The sequence below is a fragment of the Anarhichas minor genome, unplaced genomic scaffold (assembly GCF_050575085.1).
Source record: "Anarhichas minor isolate MPS153535 unplaced genomic scaffold, ASM5057508v1 ptg000027l, whole genome shotgun sequence".
NCBI classification, from domain to species: Eukaryota; Metazoa; Chordata; class Actinopteri; order Perciformes; family Anarhichadidae; genus Anarhichas; species Anarhichas minor.
The window spans coordinates 9,902,334-9,918,965 of NW_027466473.1; the positions used below are offsets into that span (position 1 = coordinate 9,902,334).

General features: G+C 41.7%; 1 protein-coding gene across 1 annotated transcript; it reads right to left on the reverse strand.

Moving 5' to 3' along the window:
- Positions 1-1,014: 1,014 nt before the first annotated feature.
- Positions 1,015-15,357, reverse strand: nectin3b (nectin cell adhesion molecule 3b). The gene is made up of 6 exons (XM_076102304.1): positions 15,279-15,357; positions 8,432-8,779; positions 7,126-7,425; positions 5,759-5,876; positions 5,265-5,416; positions 1,015-1,685 (listed from the first exon to the last, which is right to left on the reverse strand). The coding sequence occupies exons 1-6, from the start codon at positions 15,355-15,357 to the stop codon at positions 1,015-1,017; spliced, it is 1,668 nt and encodes a 555-aa protein (XP_075958419.1).
- Between the last annotated feature and the right edge of the window lie 1,275 nt (positions 15,358-16,632).

Genomic DNA, 16,632 nt, shown 5'->3' on the forward strand with positions numbered 1-16,632 from the left:
GCTCGACTGTTTGATAAATCCAGTCCGTTGTTACGGTGAGCTGTGCCTCGTTCATGCAGACATCCCTGCTTGCCCTCCCGAGGATATACAGTAGAAATGCTCTTAAGGTTCCCACTCTGAGCCATCAGTGTTAAAAGGACATTATTATGACATCGGTGGTCAAGTCCTCAAGCTCACAAGTCTCCCATCATGGTAAGTTACATAACGGGTCGACATTTCTGGTAGAAAACAAATGATGTGGTCGTCCGTTACAAAGTTTTGCAAAAGGCAGTGCAATATATTTTGTGATTATAAATCAGTGTGGAGAGGTCATCAGCTATGAAGTTATTCTGATTTCTCAGTGGGATAAACCTTTTTGTTTAATTAGCCTATATGTCTATACTGTGTCCTACTGAGTTTTAGAAAAAAGGGACCTGTGATCCTTTGAATTTCATGGAATTACTTCCAGTCATGGGTTCTGTACCATTCGTGAATATCAGCCATTCATATTCAGAGGTCAGAGGTCGTCTTAATAAATCAGTGTAAGCAAAATCAACACATACAAAATGGGCAAGTGACACATAGCCCGAGAAGGCTGATTTTGCGGAAACAAAAACAAAAAAAATCGTCCTTCTACCACAACCACGTGTGGTCTGCAAGCCCCCGGGGCTTCAACTCAACTGAAAGACATATAAGTAAACACATTGGCAGTCCATGTAGTAAGGCAGAGAGCGCACATACATCATGATCTTTAGTTAGTCTAGTGACACGCCGACTTTAGGCATGTAGATGTTGACCGTCAAAGTGGTTGTGCAGTCCAGTCTGTCGAGTCTACAGTCTGCCCACACCAAGAACAGACACATTGTGTCTCAAGTGTCGACCAGGAAACTTGAACCAAACGAGAGAACTACAGAACTGAGATTAGATAGAAGTGTGCGTGTGCGAACAGAACAGAAATAATGTGCTTCTTCTTAATTCAATGAAACCTTGGGATTTCCGTTGTTTCTCTGCTCCTGCGGTGACCGGGGGAGCTTGTCAAACGTACCACTCCCTCCGTGAGATGACAGACCCGTCTGTGTGAGAGACGTAATCCCCCTCGGGCCCATTATCGTAGCAGTCGTCTGACAGGTGGGGGGGGCCGTTTCTCTGTGGTTTCGGTGAATGAGGGTATCTGGCACATCTGGCCTGCCGTGGACTAGAATACTGCGTGTGTTCACGTTGGGGATTCTGCTGATTGCTGGGATGACTGCTCTCCCTCATTGCCCTAGTGTAGCCATTAGAGGGGTACTCCTCGCCGTTGTAGTTGCTATGGCGACGGCGGTCACGCTCACGTTTGAGCTGGCGGTCCCCCCACTCCTCTCGGTCGTGGTCCTGACGGTGGGCACTGCTCCCGGCTTTCGTAGGGTGGAGCTCATGCTGCGTGGGGGCCTTCTGGAGGTCATTGGGGCCCAGGTACTGTTTGGTGTAGTAGTTCCCGTGGAAGGTTTGCGGCTTCCGGAGGTAATACACGCCAACCAGAGACAGCAGCAGTAGCAGAAACAAGGCCCCGCCCACAGCCCCACCCACTATGGAGCCAAGATTACTCTCAGGTAGGGCTTCACGCGTGGGGGAGCTGAGAAGAACATGTCCCTTATCATCGACTAAGGTGGAGGAGGCAGAGCCAGTTAGGACAGGAGCAGTAATGGTGGAAGGCATGGTGGGAGGATCTAATGGAGGGAAGGAGGGTGAGGGAGTAGAGGGTGGAGGGGAGAGATGAAGAGACAGAAAAGCAGAGAATGTCAATGCCAACTACATCAGCATTTTACTAAGTAGGGATCACTACCATCAACTAAACCACCACACATACTAAACTAAGGAGCACATGCTCGCAGCAGCCTACGGTTGGCATTGCCAATTCCTCAGAGCATTGTGAATGCATACTCGGATGATTAAACAATGATTGGGAAGTAAAACATGAACATTTATTTGGGAAAATGAGCTGACACAATTGGCATATTAGGAACAGCGCTTCCATCGAACCATAAAGCAAAGAATCTCTCCGTCTGTGTGTCTTTATATCTCGAGGACAGTTCATCCGATCTACTTGACGTTAGGCAGGTGTATTCTCTACTTGCACAAAGCAGTGGGACGTATATCCGTTTCACAAACTGCCCGTCTGTTTACTTTCTGTCAACTCTACAGTAACGTTACATTCGCCTCCAGTGATACAGGGCTTTTTCACAGTTAGCTTTGTACATATTGTATTTACAGTAGTGTTTTATCATTTAGATAATCCCCTTAGCACCTTTAAATAAGAAGGTTAGCCAGTCAGCCAGCCTTGTTGCCTCCTAAAATAAAGGAGAGCACCGTTAACTTTACGAGGAGTGCAGTCAGCTCAACGGGGTTTTACTCTTTATCGGTTTATGTTCTCCTCCGGGAGCTTTCACTCCTTTCCAGCTTATCCTGAGGCATGGCGACCTGATGTTAAAGCTGTGAAAATCAGGCTAACATTGGCAGTGCCGCGCAGATCGAAAAGTGGCTGATGGTATGTCACTATGCTTCAGCTGCAATTGCCGACTAGTTCCACTGGCATATACCGTTTCCTTATGGCAGGTGTCCCTTGAAAGGCCATTGTCAGACAGTCACACCTGTACCGTCCCCTCATATTGTTTCCCGTCTCTATTGGCAATGTAGTGCAACATAATGCCATAAATAAAGGAATGTCTCGTCTGTTCTGTTTTTTGGGACATGTGCGATGCGTTTGAAATGGAAGGTAACGTTACTTTAGGGTTGACAGGAAGTTAACAGCCGTGCAGTTCGTAAAGAGGATCTACGTCTAATTACATTGTGCAAGTATAGAATGGCTGCGGACCCAAGGACCTTTTGAACCGTAACTCTCAGAAACTAAATCCCTTTCATTGGATTTTGTGGGTCCAGATGAATCTATCCATATAAGCCACGCCCATTCGCATATAGATTTTCCGCCATTTTGAATGGTGTCTAAATCAGATTTTTTGCTACTCTTCCAACACATTTTGAGCAATCGTCACCAAATTTGGCAAAGAACATCTCTGGACCAAGCCAGATAAAGCTACTTTTTTATTTTTTGTTTTCTTCCATTGTTTTGCTATTACTGACCCTCGAAGTAAGCACAAATGCTGTAGGCAGGACTTATATTGAAGAAAATGTCCCATCTTGGTGCCATTTGGCCAATCGGTGGCGCTATAGCAGCATAATCTGACTATAAAGGAAGGATTCTCTGTCTTTTTTTTATATGCATGACCGCCCTTTGCATATCTCGAGAACCACTCATCTAATCAACTTCACACTTGACATGTGCAAGCAGCTATGCCGCGGTTCTCAACGTTTCAAGCAGCACTTCTGCGGCAATCGACCAGTTCTGGACGGGCACGCGCTCTGACCGGTCACTGCACTAGATAAAATAAAGAGCAAAATGATAAGAAACACCAGAGTAGTGTCTGTGATTCTCCCAAGATAAATCCCACTAGTCACAGTTATTACAGATGTGAAATGACTCAAACAAGTAATCACTACCCACACGTACAGTATAGAGGCTGCAAGCAGCAGCTAGTCGCTAGCCTCCTAGCTTTTACTGAAGCCTGGTTACAGGTACGCGTTTCTTGTTATTATTTAACTGGTATTTTTTAGTCACCCAGTTACTTTTATGTCAATTCAAATGTAGGGATGTTTTTGACAACCACTTCCTGTAACAATTAATTAGCTCAGCTTTGTATAAGATGAGTCATTTATTTCTTGCTTTGTTGGCGAAGAAGGTTTTGGCTGTTTATCAAAGTCCCTTAAACTTCCTGATTCCTGCAATAGTCAGAGTAAATAATACCAATTTAAATGACAAATGATTGTTGCTGAAACATCTTAAACTAGAGTTTCTCAACCTTGTGATCAAGATCCAAGGGTCACAATATACAGATGGAGACTGACATACTGGTATGTGTTCGACAAGTTCAACCAATAAAAAAGGTAATTGGATTAAATATCAACATTTCAATATTTGCACATTGGGTGATCAAAAGACTACAAACTCCCGTGCACTGTCATGCAATCCAGCACAATAGTTGTGATTAATATTATTAAAAAACTATTTCCAAAATGTTGTTAAAATCATAGTATTATTATTACATGTAGAGATAGATAGAAACACAAAACCATTTCCTGTAATTTCCTGACTATGTTGTGATACCAATTTTAAAGTACATTTACAAAGTATTTTGTATATTTCATGATTAAATCGCCTGAGAATATGCCATTAGAACATGCAATCATTCGAACACCAAACTTAAACTGGACTGGATAAGGGTGATGCCTCCAAATCACAGAAAAGCCAACAGCCACAATCAGAAGGAGCTAAAGTAATGGAAAGAATTTGGGTCTAAAAGCTTTAATGGTGCTGCAAAATGGCTCTGCCACTATAAAGTCGGTGCCAGGCCAGCCAGATGTGAGGAAAAGATTTACATCTGAGAGATGACACAAACCCGAAGGATTGTAGCCTCTAAGTATGTGAATTGTACAACTCCATGCGGAGGCAGTGAACCGACAACATGCGAGAACACCAACAGCAACACATACAACGAAGGGTACACCAACATGTGTGAGCTTGCGCACACCCGTACAGGTCCTCTCAAAGGAAAATGAAATATGGATGATAAATAATAAATAGGAGTTGAAAAGATCCAGTTAATGTTTTATGAATCTGGGACATCATCTCACAGTAAGGCTGCAGGCTTTTGCCTCTTACCGCATGACACATGCAGAAATAAAAGAAACACAGAAAAGGAAGCAAGAGAGATGTAAAAGAAGATCACATCATAATCAGAACTTCATTCAGGAAGAGCGCTTCCCACAGACAAGACAGATTTTGTGAAACCAGAGGAGCATGCTCATCATACACAAAAGAGAGACATACTTAGAAGCCAAGCCAAGAAGACAGAGCAGGGGCAGTGCTCTGTGGTCTAAAGAGGCCTTAAATATGTGCAGCTGTTTGGCCCAGGACCTCCCCTTTTGAACATCTGGAGACCTAATGTTAATCAGCATGCAATTAGGACTAAATGTAAAGGTCAAATATTATCAGTGCCAACACAATTTGCCATGAGTGAATGCTTGGTCGACTGTCAGTATGTACAGAATGGGTGAGAGTGATGCAGTGTCACATTTCAGCTTGAAGGACAATGTCACAGGCAGTGATACCCTCTGTGACGTGCGTGCAAGCACAGTGCTTCCTATGGGAAGAGAAGGCAGCAGGAGTCAGCTGCGCGCACACTCTCGCTCACCTTGTATGAGAATGCGCACATCCCGGCTGCGGAGGTTGATGTCATTGGCAACCTCGCACCTGTAAACTCCAGAGTCATTCCGCTGGAGGGGACGCAGGAAGAGCAAAGTGCTGTTCATTATTTCCACCCCTTCTTGCATTTCACTGTCCAATCTATGATGCACAAGAGACACAGATGTTTAGACACACAAAGACACACCTACAATAAACATGCACATGTTATTCATTTTATTAGTCTGTTTTTTTATTTCACTTATATATTTTACATCTAAATTCATTGTCTATCTGCCCTTGTTTGAATGTGTTGCATTTCTTTTTTTGTAAAGCACTTTAAGCTAAAACTGTTGAATAAAAAGAGCTCTATAAATATAGCTATCATCATTATTTGTATTATCATTATTAATAATAATAAGACTCAATTAATCTTACTTCAATACTTTTGGAGAAGAAAAACAACAGGGAAAAGGAAAGTGTCATACAAACAGACACACACACCTGATCCATCTGAAGTGATTAGCCGGTGGGTTTGCGTTGGCTTTGCACGTCATTTGAACATTTTCCAGACCAACATACCAGTCTCCATCATAGCCCACAACAGAGATATCAGGAGCAACTAAAGAGAGAGGGGGGGGGGGGGAAACAAATATTTGAGATTTCACTACAAACATAACAAACAACCTGAAAAAACTGTGTTCAACTGCACAGACCGACCATTCCTGCTCGCTGTTCAATCATAGCGTTTAACCGTAACAAGGTATACGTCAAGGTCAATTTTCATATATTCAAAATATTTCTGCTGTTGTACTAATAGTTCTGGCTGAAACACTGCTTTACATCAGCAAACATGCAAGATGACCGTTTGCCTGGTTTGTGTGTAGCCTTATATGGAGTCTGAGGTCAATCATGGCCTCGAGACATGAGCCCGTTTCCTCCAAATATGCATTGTGTGTTTTAATAATCTATGAAGTCAAAAACATAGTACAGTGTACAGAGACGCAAACGGTAATGACGGTTTTCACACTTTCAAACCAAATCATCAACACTATTCCCCTGACTGGGGTCAGTTATCATTGTTTTTTTTGACAGTCATCAACAAAATGTTTGGCGGTGCTTTTTTTCTGTGCTATAAGTTATAGTTTTTAACGGAACTAAATTTGACTCCTTTCACCGGTCTATTTGCAGCTGCTGCACAGAGACCCATTAGTGCCCCACAATGTACAGATACTGTATGTGCTCGAACATCTATGGGGGCAAGCGTTTCTACTTTTGACAGTTTAGAGGAACACACCGACATAGAAAAATAAAGAGAGAAAAACAGATTTTGAAAAAAGAAGAAAATCAAGGAAACCACCAAGGACAGCCTTTCTAAAACCATAATTAATACCTGTAGGAAGCTTGCATGGATTGTCCTTGATTTAATCTCTGTCAATTCAGCCATTTTCAAAAGTGAATTGCTGTTGAAGTGCTTCAAATAAATCAAACATCAACATTGACAAGGCCAAGCAACTTCAACTGAATGCTGTTGGAAATCAGATGCCTTTACTTTTTAGATTGTCCGCCTTTACTTTCTGCTAAATACAGTGTTTGACTGTTCAAGGAAAGTAAAGGAAGGGAGCAAGGAAATCACTGCTATACTTGCCCCCTTTGAATTGACAGATGGGAGCTTTCTCTTGGACCGAAACCCCCCCCCCCCACACACACACATTTTACAGTGCAGACTGTACTGCTCTCTAAAATACACTCACTTCATAATGAAAGTCTTACAGCAGGACCGAATCACGATCAATCAGCATATTTACTATAAGGCCCCTCTTTAAGATGTTGACATGATACTCCAAATAGCCACTCGTAAAGGCACTCACACTGCACATTGAGTTGGTAGGGGATCCTGAAGTCACTCTGCAGGGCCGGGTGGCGGACGACACAGGTGAGCGATTGGCCCTGGACGTGACGTGTGGGCTGCCAGAGGTAGCTCACTTGCGTGCTGGTTGTGCCGTTGGTTTCGTCAAATAGCTGCACTTCGGACTGTCCAAAAAGGTTGGACTCCCAGGACACCTCAGCAGGGGGCCGGGCTCGCTCAGCAATACAAGTGGCCACCACAGTATCGTTGCCACCGTCGAGCAAAGCAGACGAACCTGCAGACACGTAGACTTTCGGCTCCACTGTGAGACAGACAGGGAGCAAAGATAAGTAGAAAAAGAAAAAAGAGTTGGCAAATTAGAATTTCAAGACCGTTCTGAGGTTATTCTACCGAGTTAATTGTACTTTAAAAGGTCTACATTACATTTCTGTTTGATCAATACCAGTTTTCCTTTGATGCGTTCTCTCCTCTTATGTCATTCCACTAGTACCTATTATTAGCAGCTCTAGCAAACCCTGTGATATGTTCTGTGAAAATGGATTCAATGGATCACACACACACACACACACACACACACACACACACACACACACACACACACACACACACACACACACACACACACACACACACACACACACACACACAGCGTTTGTGTGCCAGCAGTGACAACCTGTGATGATGCAACCAAAGGAGCATACTTTCAAAGCCAACAATTCATTATTACCGTTTATTGAATATAATTGGAATTTTATCATGATGTTACGTAGTTATCTTTGAACAAAAGTTGTCTGAATGAATGATTCCAAGCAAGTCGCAATGAAAAACTTTGTGATGTAGGCTAATGCATACCAGTGGAAGGAATACAAATCATTGCACTGAACAATTTCATTATTTTTACACATTAGTCATATCTTCATATATATTAATATCTAATAATATCTTTCATTAATACTGTGATATTGATTTCAATGACGTTGTCCAGCCCTAACAATCTAAAATGAATTGCATCCATATCCACAGCTTGACAAATGACTATTTCAACTATCGAAAAATATTTTCTCATCATTTAGTTTAAATATTAGAAAATGGCAAAAACAAATAGTCACCACAATTTGCTTGTTTTGTCCAACAAAGAGTCCAAAACACAAAGACTTAGAGCACCAGCAAATATTCACATTTGATATATATTTTAATAAATATTCAATATTTAATCAACTAAATGATTAACTGACCATTTGTTTTAGCTGTACTTGCCATTACAGGACTCGTTACATAGAAGAACACACGTGCGTGTTAATACTTACCAAGCACATTGACAGTAATGGAGGCTTGAGTGTTCCCAAGAGGAAATGTGGCAACCTTACAGGTATAGATCCCGACATCCGCATAGCCCACGTTTCCCAACACAATGGTGGCATCGTGCGAGGAGGGCGAGCGGAAATACAATCGATGGAGAAACTCTGGCGGGATGGAGATGCCATACCGTGGGTTGTAGACGGCTACTGTGACAGAGCCTGATGGCAGGCGGCGCTCCCAGGAGCTCTGAGTAAGAGTGAGGTTTGAAGCCACCTCCACCCGGCACTCTAATGTCACATTCTTCCCCAGCACAGCGTTCACCCTCTGAGGCACCAGCACCTGACTGCCCCACACACCTGCAGAAGAGACACACGGAAACAAGACTTTAACCACACACACACACACAATCATGTTCGGATAATCTAGCACCATTAAGCAAAACAGTTTGACGTGAAAAGCATTCACGCTGAACCTTTGTTAAAACTACCTTCAAATGTGTTACTCCAACTTCTTTTGACGCATAATGCTAATTAGCAGTGTAATTGTAGAGCTGTACTTATCCAGATCCCCTCCTTCAAAAGGACAAATTCATTTTTGGCAAAAAAAAAATTAAACTTACCGTTGAATGTTACGAACATTATTGGCTGTCTTGAGACCTTTTTAAACAATGCGAATCAATATAATTGCGAGCCTTTAATTAAAACGTGGAAACCATGGCATAAGTAACTTTTGGCATTTTTGATTAAAAATGACTTAAACAATAAATAATTCACCAAATTGTATTTTTTGCCGATCGACCAACCAATTAATGGACTGATTGTTGCAGCGTTAGTTTAAGTTTCTCAAATGTTCAAAAGATTTGCCATTTTTTCTTTGCTTTATATTATTCTAAAATTAAAATCTTTGAGTTCTGGAGAGGTCAAACTAAAATGTCACTTTGGGCTCCGTCAGAACTTTTTGGACATTTCAAGACTAAACGATCAATTGATTAATCTAAAAATAATCAAACGATAAGTCTATGGTGAGTACAATTGTTTGTAATTGACATGGCAGACAATTCACTTTTGTGGTTGATATTGCTTTATTGTACTCAATGTCACATGTTCAATTTTCAATTAAAAAATGTCAGACAGACGGATCTTCAATCGAATACTGAGTAACAAATCCAGAGTACCACAATAGCATCAGTGAGAGAGAAGAGTAGTTTTAGGGTTACCTCTGACGTCAGTCGGACTCGTTAAAACAAAGTTCGGTACCATGTGACATCTGTGGGTATCAGACCGGAATCAGAGCTCGATACCGCCACAGCAGGCGTTGGGCTTTTCAACAAATAACACACAGCTGACTGATACGTCGATACATTTGTTTTGTCTCTATAGCTTTTCTCCTCCTGACCTGAATTTGGCAATTAGAAGCATGCCGTCTGTATGTCCTTTGTCCAAATATAACTACCTCACGCACTCAGTCACCTGCAATTGTCAGAAATGTGGCACGTCTCAAAAGCGGAGAGCTCAACGTCGTGTTGAGGAAAGTCAAAAGGGAGATAAAGGGAACAGGCTGAGACCGGCAGAGAAAAAAAAAGGGAAGAGACATGCAAACACGACAATGACATCATCGCTGGGAGAAGAAAACGAGGGCTTTGAGGGAGGAGAGGCAAGAGCAAAATCATGTTTAAAAACACAAGTGAGAGGAAATGTATCATCAGGATTACAGTGAACACAAAATAAAGGAATTGCCTTACTGATTTTAGAAAAGACAATATAGCACTGCTGGACTGCCAAAGCCCTCAACCACATAACTAATTGCAAAAAGCTGCCAGCAGGAAGATATCATCATAAATCATAACCTTCTGCGCTGCTTGGCAACTGACTCCAAATATTCTATTGTTGTTTCGCCAACAAACAGCTCTGTCTCTGGCCGAGCACCATCTAAAAAGGCAATGTCCTCAAATATTAGTACTTTATAAAAAGGACATTTCCCTCCCCTAAATGTTCATTTTTTGTCTTCTGTTCTGGGATAAGAAGAAAGTTTGAACACCGTTTTCACTTATTTTACTTTAATACATCTATTTTTGTCTTATTAAATATGAATGTTGGTAGGTTCAGGGGTTAATTACAAGGTTAGTTATTAGGGACTGCAAATAATGAAAAAAGAAAATTGAAATGGTGTAACAGCTTAACTAATTATAGTGTGACTCATTTGTCGAATTGGAGAATCAATATTGTAAATTATATTATAATGAAAATATTTATTAATTCAGTTTTGAAATCTAATGATTGCAAACATAGCAAACTTTAACAGGTAGGGCCGGCTGTAAATATCTCAAATATAAGCAAAATGTTAAATTGTGGATATCACATCTTGATAGCATATTTTGTGCAGAGTGGGTATAATGAGTCATCGTATTGCTCATACAGAGAAAGAGCAGCCGAAGTCAGTGCAACAGTGTGGAGATCTTCAGCTGATGATGCACTATTCCTGTATTTATGTGCTATTTAGGGCTATGCATGGGTTTCAATTCACACTAAAATACACCTGCGCACACACACTTTTTCTTGTTCCTGCTCATAATAATAATAGTTTTATTGTATTTTCCCCATGTAGCAAAATGAGACTACAATCTAAATTGCCTTGTGCAACCCTGTTGCATAATGACAAATAAAACACCTTGTAACGATGAATATAGAGCATTCCCTCCCCATGTGCTTCCAATGGAAGTGATGGGGACAAAATCCCCAGTCATCATTCTGTGCAAAGATGCATTCCACACTTAGCTGAGACTAAAATGAGAGTTCAGCAGTCTGTTAGTCAAATCAAGAGGGTCTCAAAGTTGCAGTTATTTTAGTACAGAATTTCCTTCGTTTCACAATGTTGCTGGCCAATGAGAAACGCACAGAGGGTTTTCCTCGCACGGCAGCTCGATTCTCGCGACGTCATGAGATCACACAAGAATCGCGGGATCACACGTTACACAAAAATCCAAGTCATGTGTTTGTGTACACACAGCACAGAGAGGGGACTGGTCATTCTGAACAACAATGGCGGCCCCCGAAGGGGTTAGCGTAGATGCTGCAATAGCATCGGTTATATCAGAGGTGGAGAGTATTTCTTCACTGAAAGAAGATCAAAGAACAGCACTGGAGGCTTTTCCCAGTTTTGCTCTTCTCCCGACTCACTTCGGTGAGTGTTTGATTGACAGATTATTCATTCCCTCACCTGCCAGTCATTTTTTTGAAAGTGCCAGCCCTTTTCCATAAAGCGTTCTAACGGCAGCTTCCCAGATGGTTCTGTTGGTTGAATGATACCCACTTGATTTGGCTAACTCAGACTGCTGAAGCAAATTAAAGTGTATTGTTCGCCATCATGGCTATTGCTTTCATTTCCACTGGTGAATACAAAACAGTATTCTCAACTCGTCTAAAACGCAGGAGGAATTACTTACAACCATTTATATATATATATATATATATATATATATATATATATATATATATATATATATATATATAAATAACAGATTGAAACTAATTAAAACTGGATGCTTTATTACATGTCATTAAATATGAATTGAGTAACAAATCTGGAGTGGCTGGACCAATCCGAATAGTTTAAATGATGACTCAACTGTTGGAATGAGCCACCAGTTAAACAGCCATGCTGCAAAATATGGAGGCTTTGCTTCCTGAAGAATATTCCCATATGTCGTGCTACACAAAGTCTGCAACTTCATTCGAAAGCAATAGTCCCCAAGCCAATGTTTGATATTGTTCAGTTGCTGAAGGTAATTAGCAAGTCAGCCCAAATGGAGCATCGCACTTGCAAATGATTAAGTAAGGTGATCGAGTAAAGGAGGCAGTGCATTAAAAACACATTTAAAGAAACTGGCACTTAAGTGCCCGTACTGTGCACGTCACCACATGCTCCATGAAAAGGTAGTTTACAGGCCGTCGTTAAAAAAACGAATTGGGAAAATATGTATCTTATAAACGACACAAGTGGAAACAGGGACACAGTAAAGACTCAAACTTTTTGAATGACAGTATAATACATGCATCTGCCCTACGACCTAAAGTAAAAATGAAATGGTCGGTATAAACACACGTAAACCCATACGGCAGCGTGAGCCTTTTCCTCAAGCAGTTAACCGATTTCACGACTTGTGTATTTGTCATGATGAGGCTAGATGGCAAGAATAAAGCAGAGTAAGAGGGAAAAAAGCAGCATCTTCCTGCACTGAATATGTAATGGAAGAGGTATAGCGACTGTATTAAATTTTTATTGTGACATGACGACAACCTTACGTAAGCCTGCCCTCGTTTTCTCCAACACGGAATAAAAAAGTGATGAGAATAAGGGCAAAGCCTATCTGATCTTATACGCAGCCCATCTAGACATAGCAATATGAATGTATTCTCTCTTCTTCTTGGGTTTTCAGAGACAAAGAAAAATAAACTTTATGTTCTTGCATCCTCAGATCCTCAAAGAGAGCAGCTATTGTAGATACAATGCGCCTCATTCACTCTCTCTCTCTCTCACACACACAAAAACGGATTATAGATATCCTGACATCAAGGACACATTGCTCCCTGGGGACACCCTGGTGCTCGTTCTCACTTTAGTCAATATTACCTTCACATGCACCACTTATGTGGCAGCAGTGTATTAATATGTGTGTCTTGCCAGAGGGCAGTGAGTCTTGTTAAAAGTGGAAATCAGAACATAAACGGTGATGGTGGAAGTGGCCGGGTAAGCTGTGCAGAGCAGGACAAGGAAGGGTCTAATGATAGTTTGTCAGTGTGGCTTATCACACCTGGAAATCAACTTTTTGAACACATTTTTTTTGAGCTGCACAAAAGGCACACGTGCACAGTGGTAACGCAATACGCATTTACAGCAGATGGCAGAGGGTAATAACGCAAAACTGTACGAACACTAATTACTTCTACTACATGAAAAAGGCAAAATCAGCAGTATGGTGTCTCTTCTAACATCACAGAATTCCACTAATCAACACCCGACATGGTACAAATTTCTGGTCTAAAAATGTTCAAACTCCCCAAATGTGTTGTATGGAAGTGTCTTAAACATGTTTGTTAGGCCTTAAATCTGCATCTATTTTGCATTTCTTTAAAAAAGGCACACGGTCAAACCACTCATTGAAATGTACAGCCATCTTAAACAGGAGGTAGACCAATGGGCACCTGTCCCTGCTCCTTGATTTGAACTCTGGAGGAGGTAAACATGTTCCTGTTTAGAAACTTTCGAATCCTGGCAATAACATGACAGAACATGCAATACATTACTTATGTGAGAGAGGGTCTGGGTCACTTTACTTTTGTCTCTCGCGTCAAGTCTTTAACAAAAGTTAAAGATCCGTCCATTAGTTCAGTCCAAGAGCGTCCCCTTCTCTGCACACTGCCCAGTTGCCTAAGTTCAAGGGAGGACCACTACAACATAAAACAGTGCAAGTATCTCGGCATGTGCAATATGGTCATTATGTTCCCATTAGTCAATGGATGGAGCTATTGATGATGAGACACTGCTGTAAAATGCTGCTCTGATGTGATCACGTCTAAGGTAAGAAGCCCATTTTGCTATCCTATATATCACACACGTGTGAGTTTTATGGACAAAGTACAGCCAAAGCCGAGTTAGAAAACATGGAATGCAATCCAACAGCCCTTTCCAATGCAGTTCGTGGTGGTGTTGCATTTAGCTGCGTCAATTGATGTTCTAGTGAGCATTTTAGGGGTCCTTTTTTTACCTTAAGATGAAGCAAGAGAAATATGGTAAGAGAAACACAAACTGTCAGCCTGATTCACTCATTGGTTGGTCATGGTACACCCACCTGCAAAGGCGGGACACTTAACCATGGATTGTCCTCTGAGCAAAGCAAAGTTTTAATTTGGTCTGTATTTTTTTTCCCTTACAATGTTTTATTCGGGGCGTCTTCAGGCTGGTTTACAGCATCACACTTGTTAACATCAAACATGCGTTTCTTTTTGTGGAGGAAGGGTTGGTATACAAAGCTGCCTGTGGGTAAGACATCCTATCACGCATTGCCATATTTAACCATACACGCTCCATTGGTTTCCTTCAGACACACATAAGCTAACTTGAGAGTGGATATGTGGACGGTTTGAAGACAGAGTTTGGGCTCTCAACTGTTGGACCCTCGCCTCTTTAGTTTTTACAGCAGCACCACAGCGCCGTGCACAAAGTTGGCGTGTTTCAGGCTCGAGTTAGTCAATTGTTCAGCCCTTAATTAAACCATAATGAGCTCCACTGCAGGCACATGGTGGCTGACCCTCCTCCTCAGTCTGAGAGGTGCTGACATTTAGCATCGTCTTCTCTGGTGACACTAATGTCAGCTCCTCAACATGTTTGTAAAAGCAGCTGGCGTGACACACACACACACACACACAACAGCCCCATGTTACTTTAATAGCACATGTTTCAGAAGTTAATATGGCTGCCACTGACTATGCAATGACCCCACAGTGTCGGTATAGATGAATTAATACCATTGCCTGTGTTCCTCGGTGGTTTCCGTGGACTGTTTCTATGGTAGCCTCGGGTCGCACCATCATAGACTCTCTCTAGCTATATACCGCTCCGAAGCGTTGAAGTGAACAAGTAGACAACTTCCCTCTGGTCTTTCCCCGACACCTGCTAAACTTGCTTAACTGGCAACTTACAATGACCCATACTTGAAAACGCACGGTCGGAGCTGGTTTAGCCGACTCGTTCGCTCAGATTTCTGCAAGATGCACGAGTCGTTCGGCTCCTTCACAAAACTTCTTGTGTCACCTTAGCAGAACAAGTAAAAACTGCCGTGCAAAATCCCCGACTCACCTGTAATACTGCAGAAAAGGTGAAATAACGCGACCTTGCCCTGCTGTCCGAGGTAACTCCGCTGATAGCGCGGTAACATTTTTTCATGAACAGTGCAGTCTCTCTGCTACAGGACCCGAGCGTCGGCTGCATGCCAATTTAACGGTATGTGTTGAACGGTGGAACCTCCTCAGCAACAACTCCAGAGAGGCAAGTGGACTGTACCATCCACACCGCACGGAGCGGGGAGACCGGGGGCTCACCTGACAATGAGAAGTAACCGCTCATTTGGCGAGATCCTACAGCAGCATCCCCTCTGGAGGAACGGTCCATTAGTAGACACATTACGTCACCTCTGTTGATAACCGACCACACATTGATTGATCAAATCACTTTATTCTTCGCTGTCTTTGACGATAACTCACTGAAAATACAATCTAGGCCGCGTTGCTTTACCGCTGTCATACATTTGATCTGTTTGGTTTGTTTCTCTGTCTGTCGGTCAGCGGTAGGTCTTGCAATTATTAAACGGATTCCAATTGAATTACGTGAAAAGTGAGACCACTTAATCAAGAGGAACTTATTTTTCTTTTTTTTTTTTAGCAAATGCAATTTAAAAAGCAACGTTTTCTTTTAGAACTAATAGACTTTGAAGTTAGAGAAACCTTTTTTATTGCCTGATTGGTGGTCCAACCCATTGACTGCATTGTCCAACCACAGACTATTTTTAGGCCACGCCCATTTTCTCCTCCATTTGGAATAGTCAGCAAAAAAAAATGTCACTACTTCGATAACTTTCATCCAGTGTTCTCAAAATGTGGTTCATAATACATTTTTGGTATTCTGTATCATTTTCCTGTAGCACAGAAACAAGTAGCCAGCATTCTTACTTGAGCGCATTATGCATATAACCATAATTAGATCAAATATGCCCTCATCAACTCTGATCTTTTGAATATTCATAGCATTTTGCCTACAGGCGGTGCTTTAGCAACAAACATCAATGGGAGATGTATTTTATAACATCATTGATGTTTGCTGTGTCCCATTCAGTTTTGCTAGTTGCAGGGCCCTGGTACATTGATGGTTCAGATTGGCCTCCTGGGATACTATGAACTGAGCCATTGTTAATGTTTTTACTTCCACCGGTGTTTGTCCTTCCTCGACAAGTCAAAATGTCTGCAGTAAAAAGGTCTGCCATTAGTTCCTAGTTCTTTATTTTGTGTGCATATGATGAATAAAACAAAATAATCAAAAATTCAATATCATAAGGTGCACAGGTGGAATGAAAAAAAAACCCCCTGAGGGCTTGTAAAAAGAACCCATCAAACATTTAAATTAAAGAAAGCTTTATATGCTTGCCACCAATTTACAA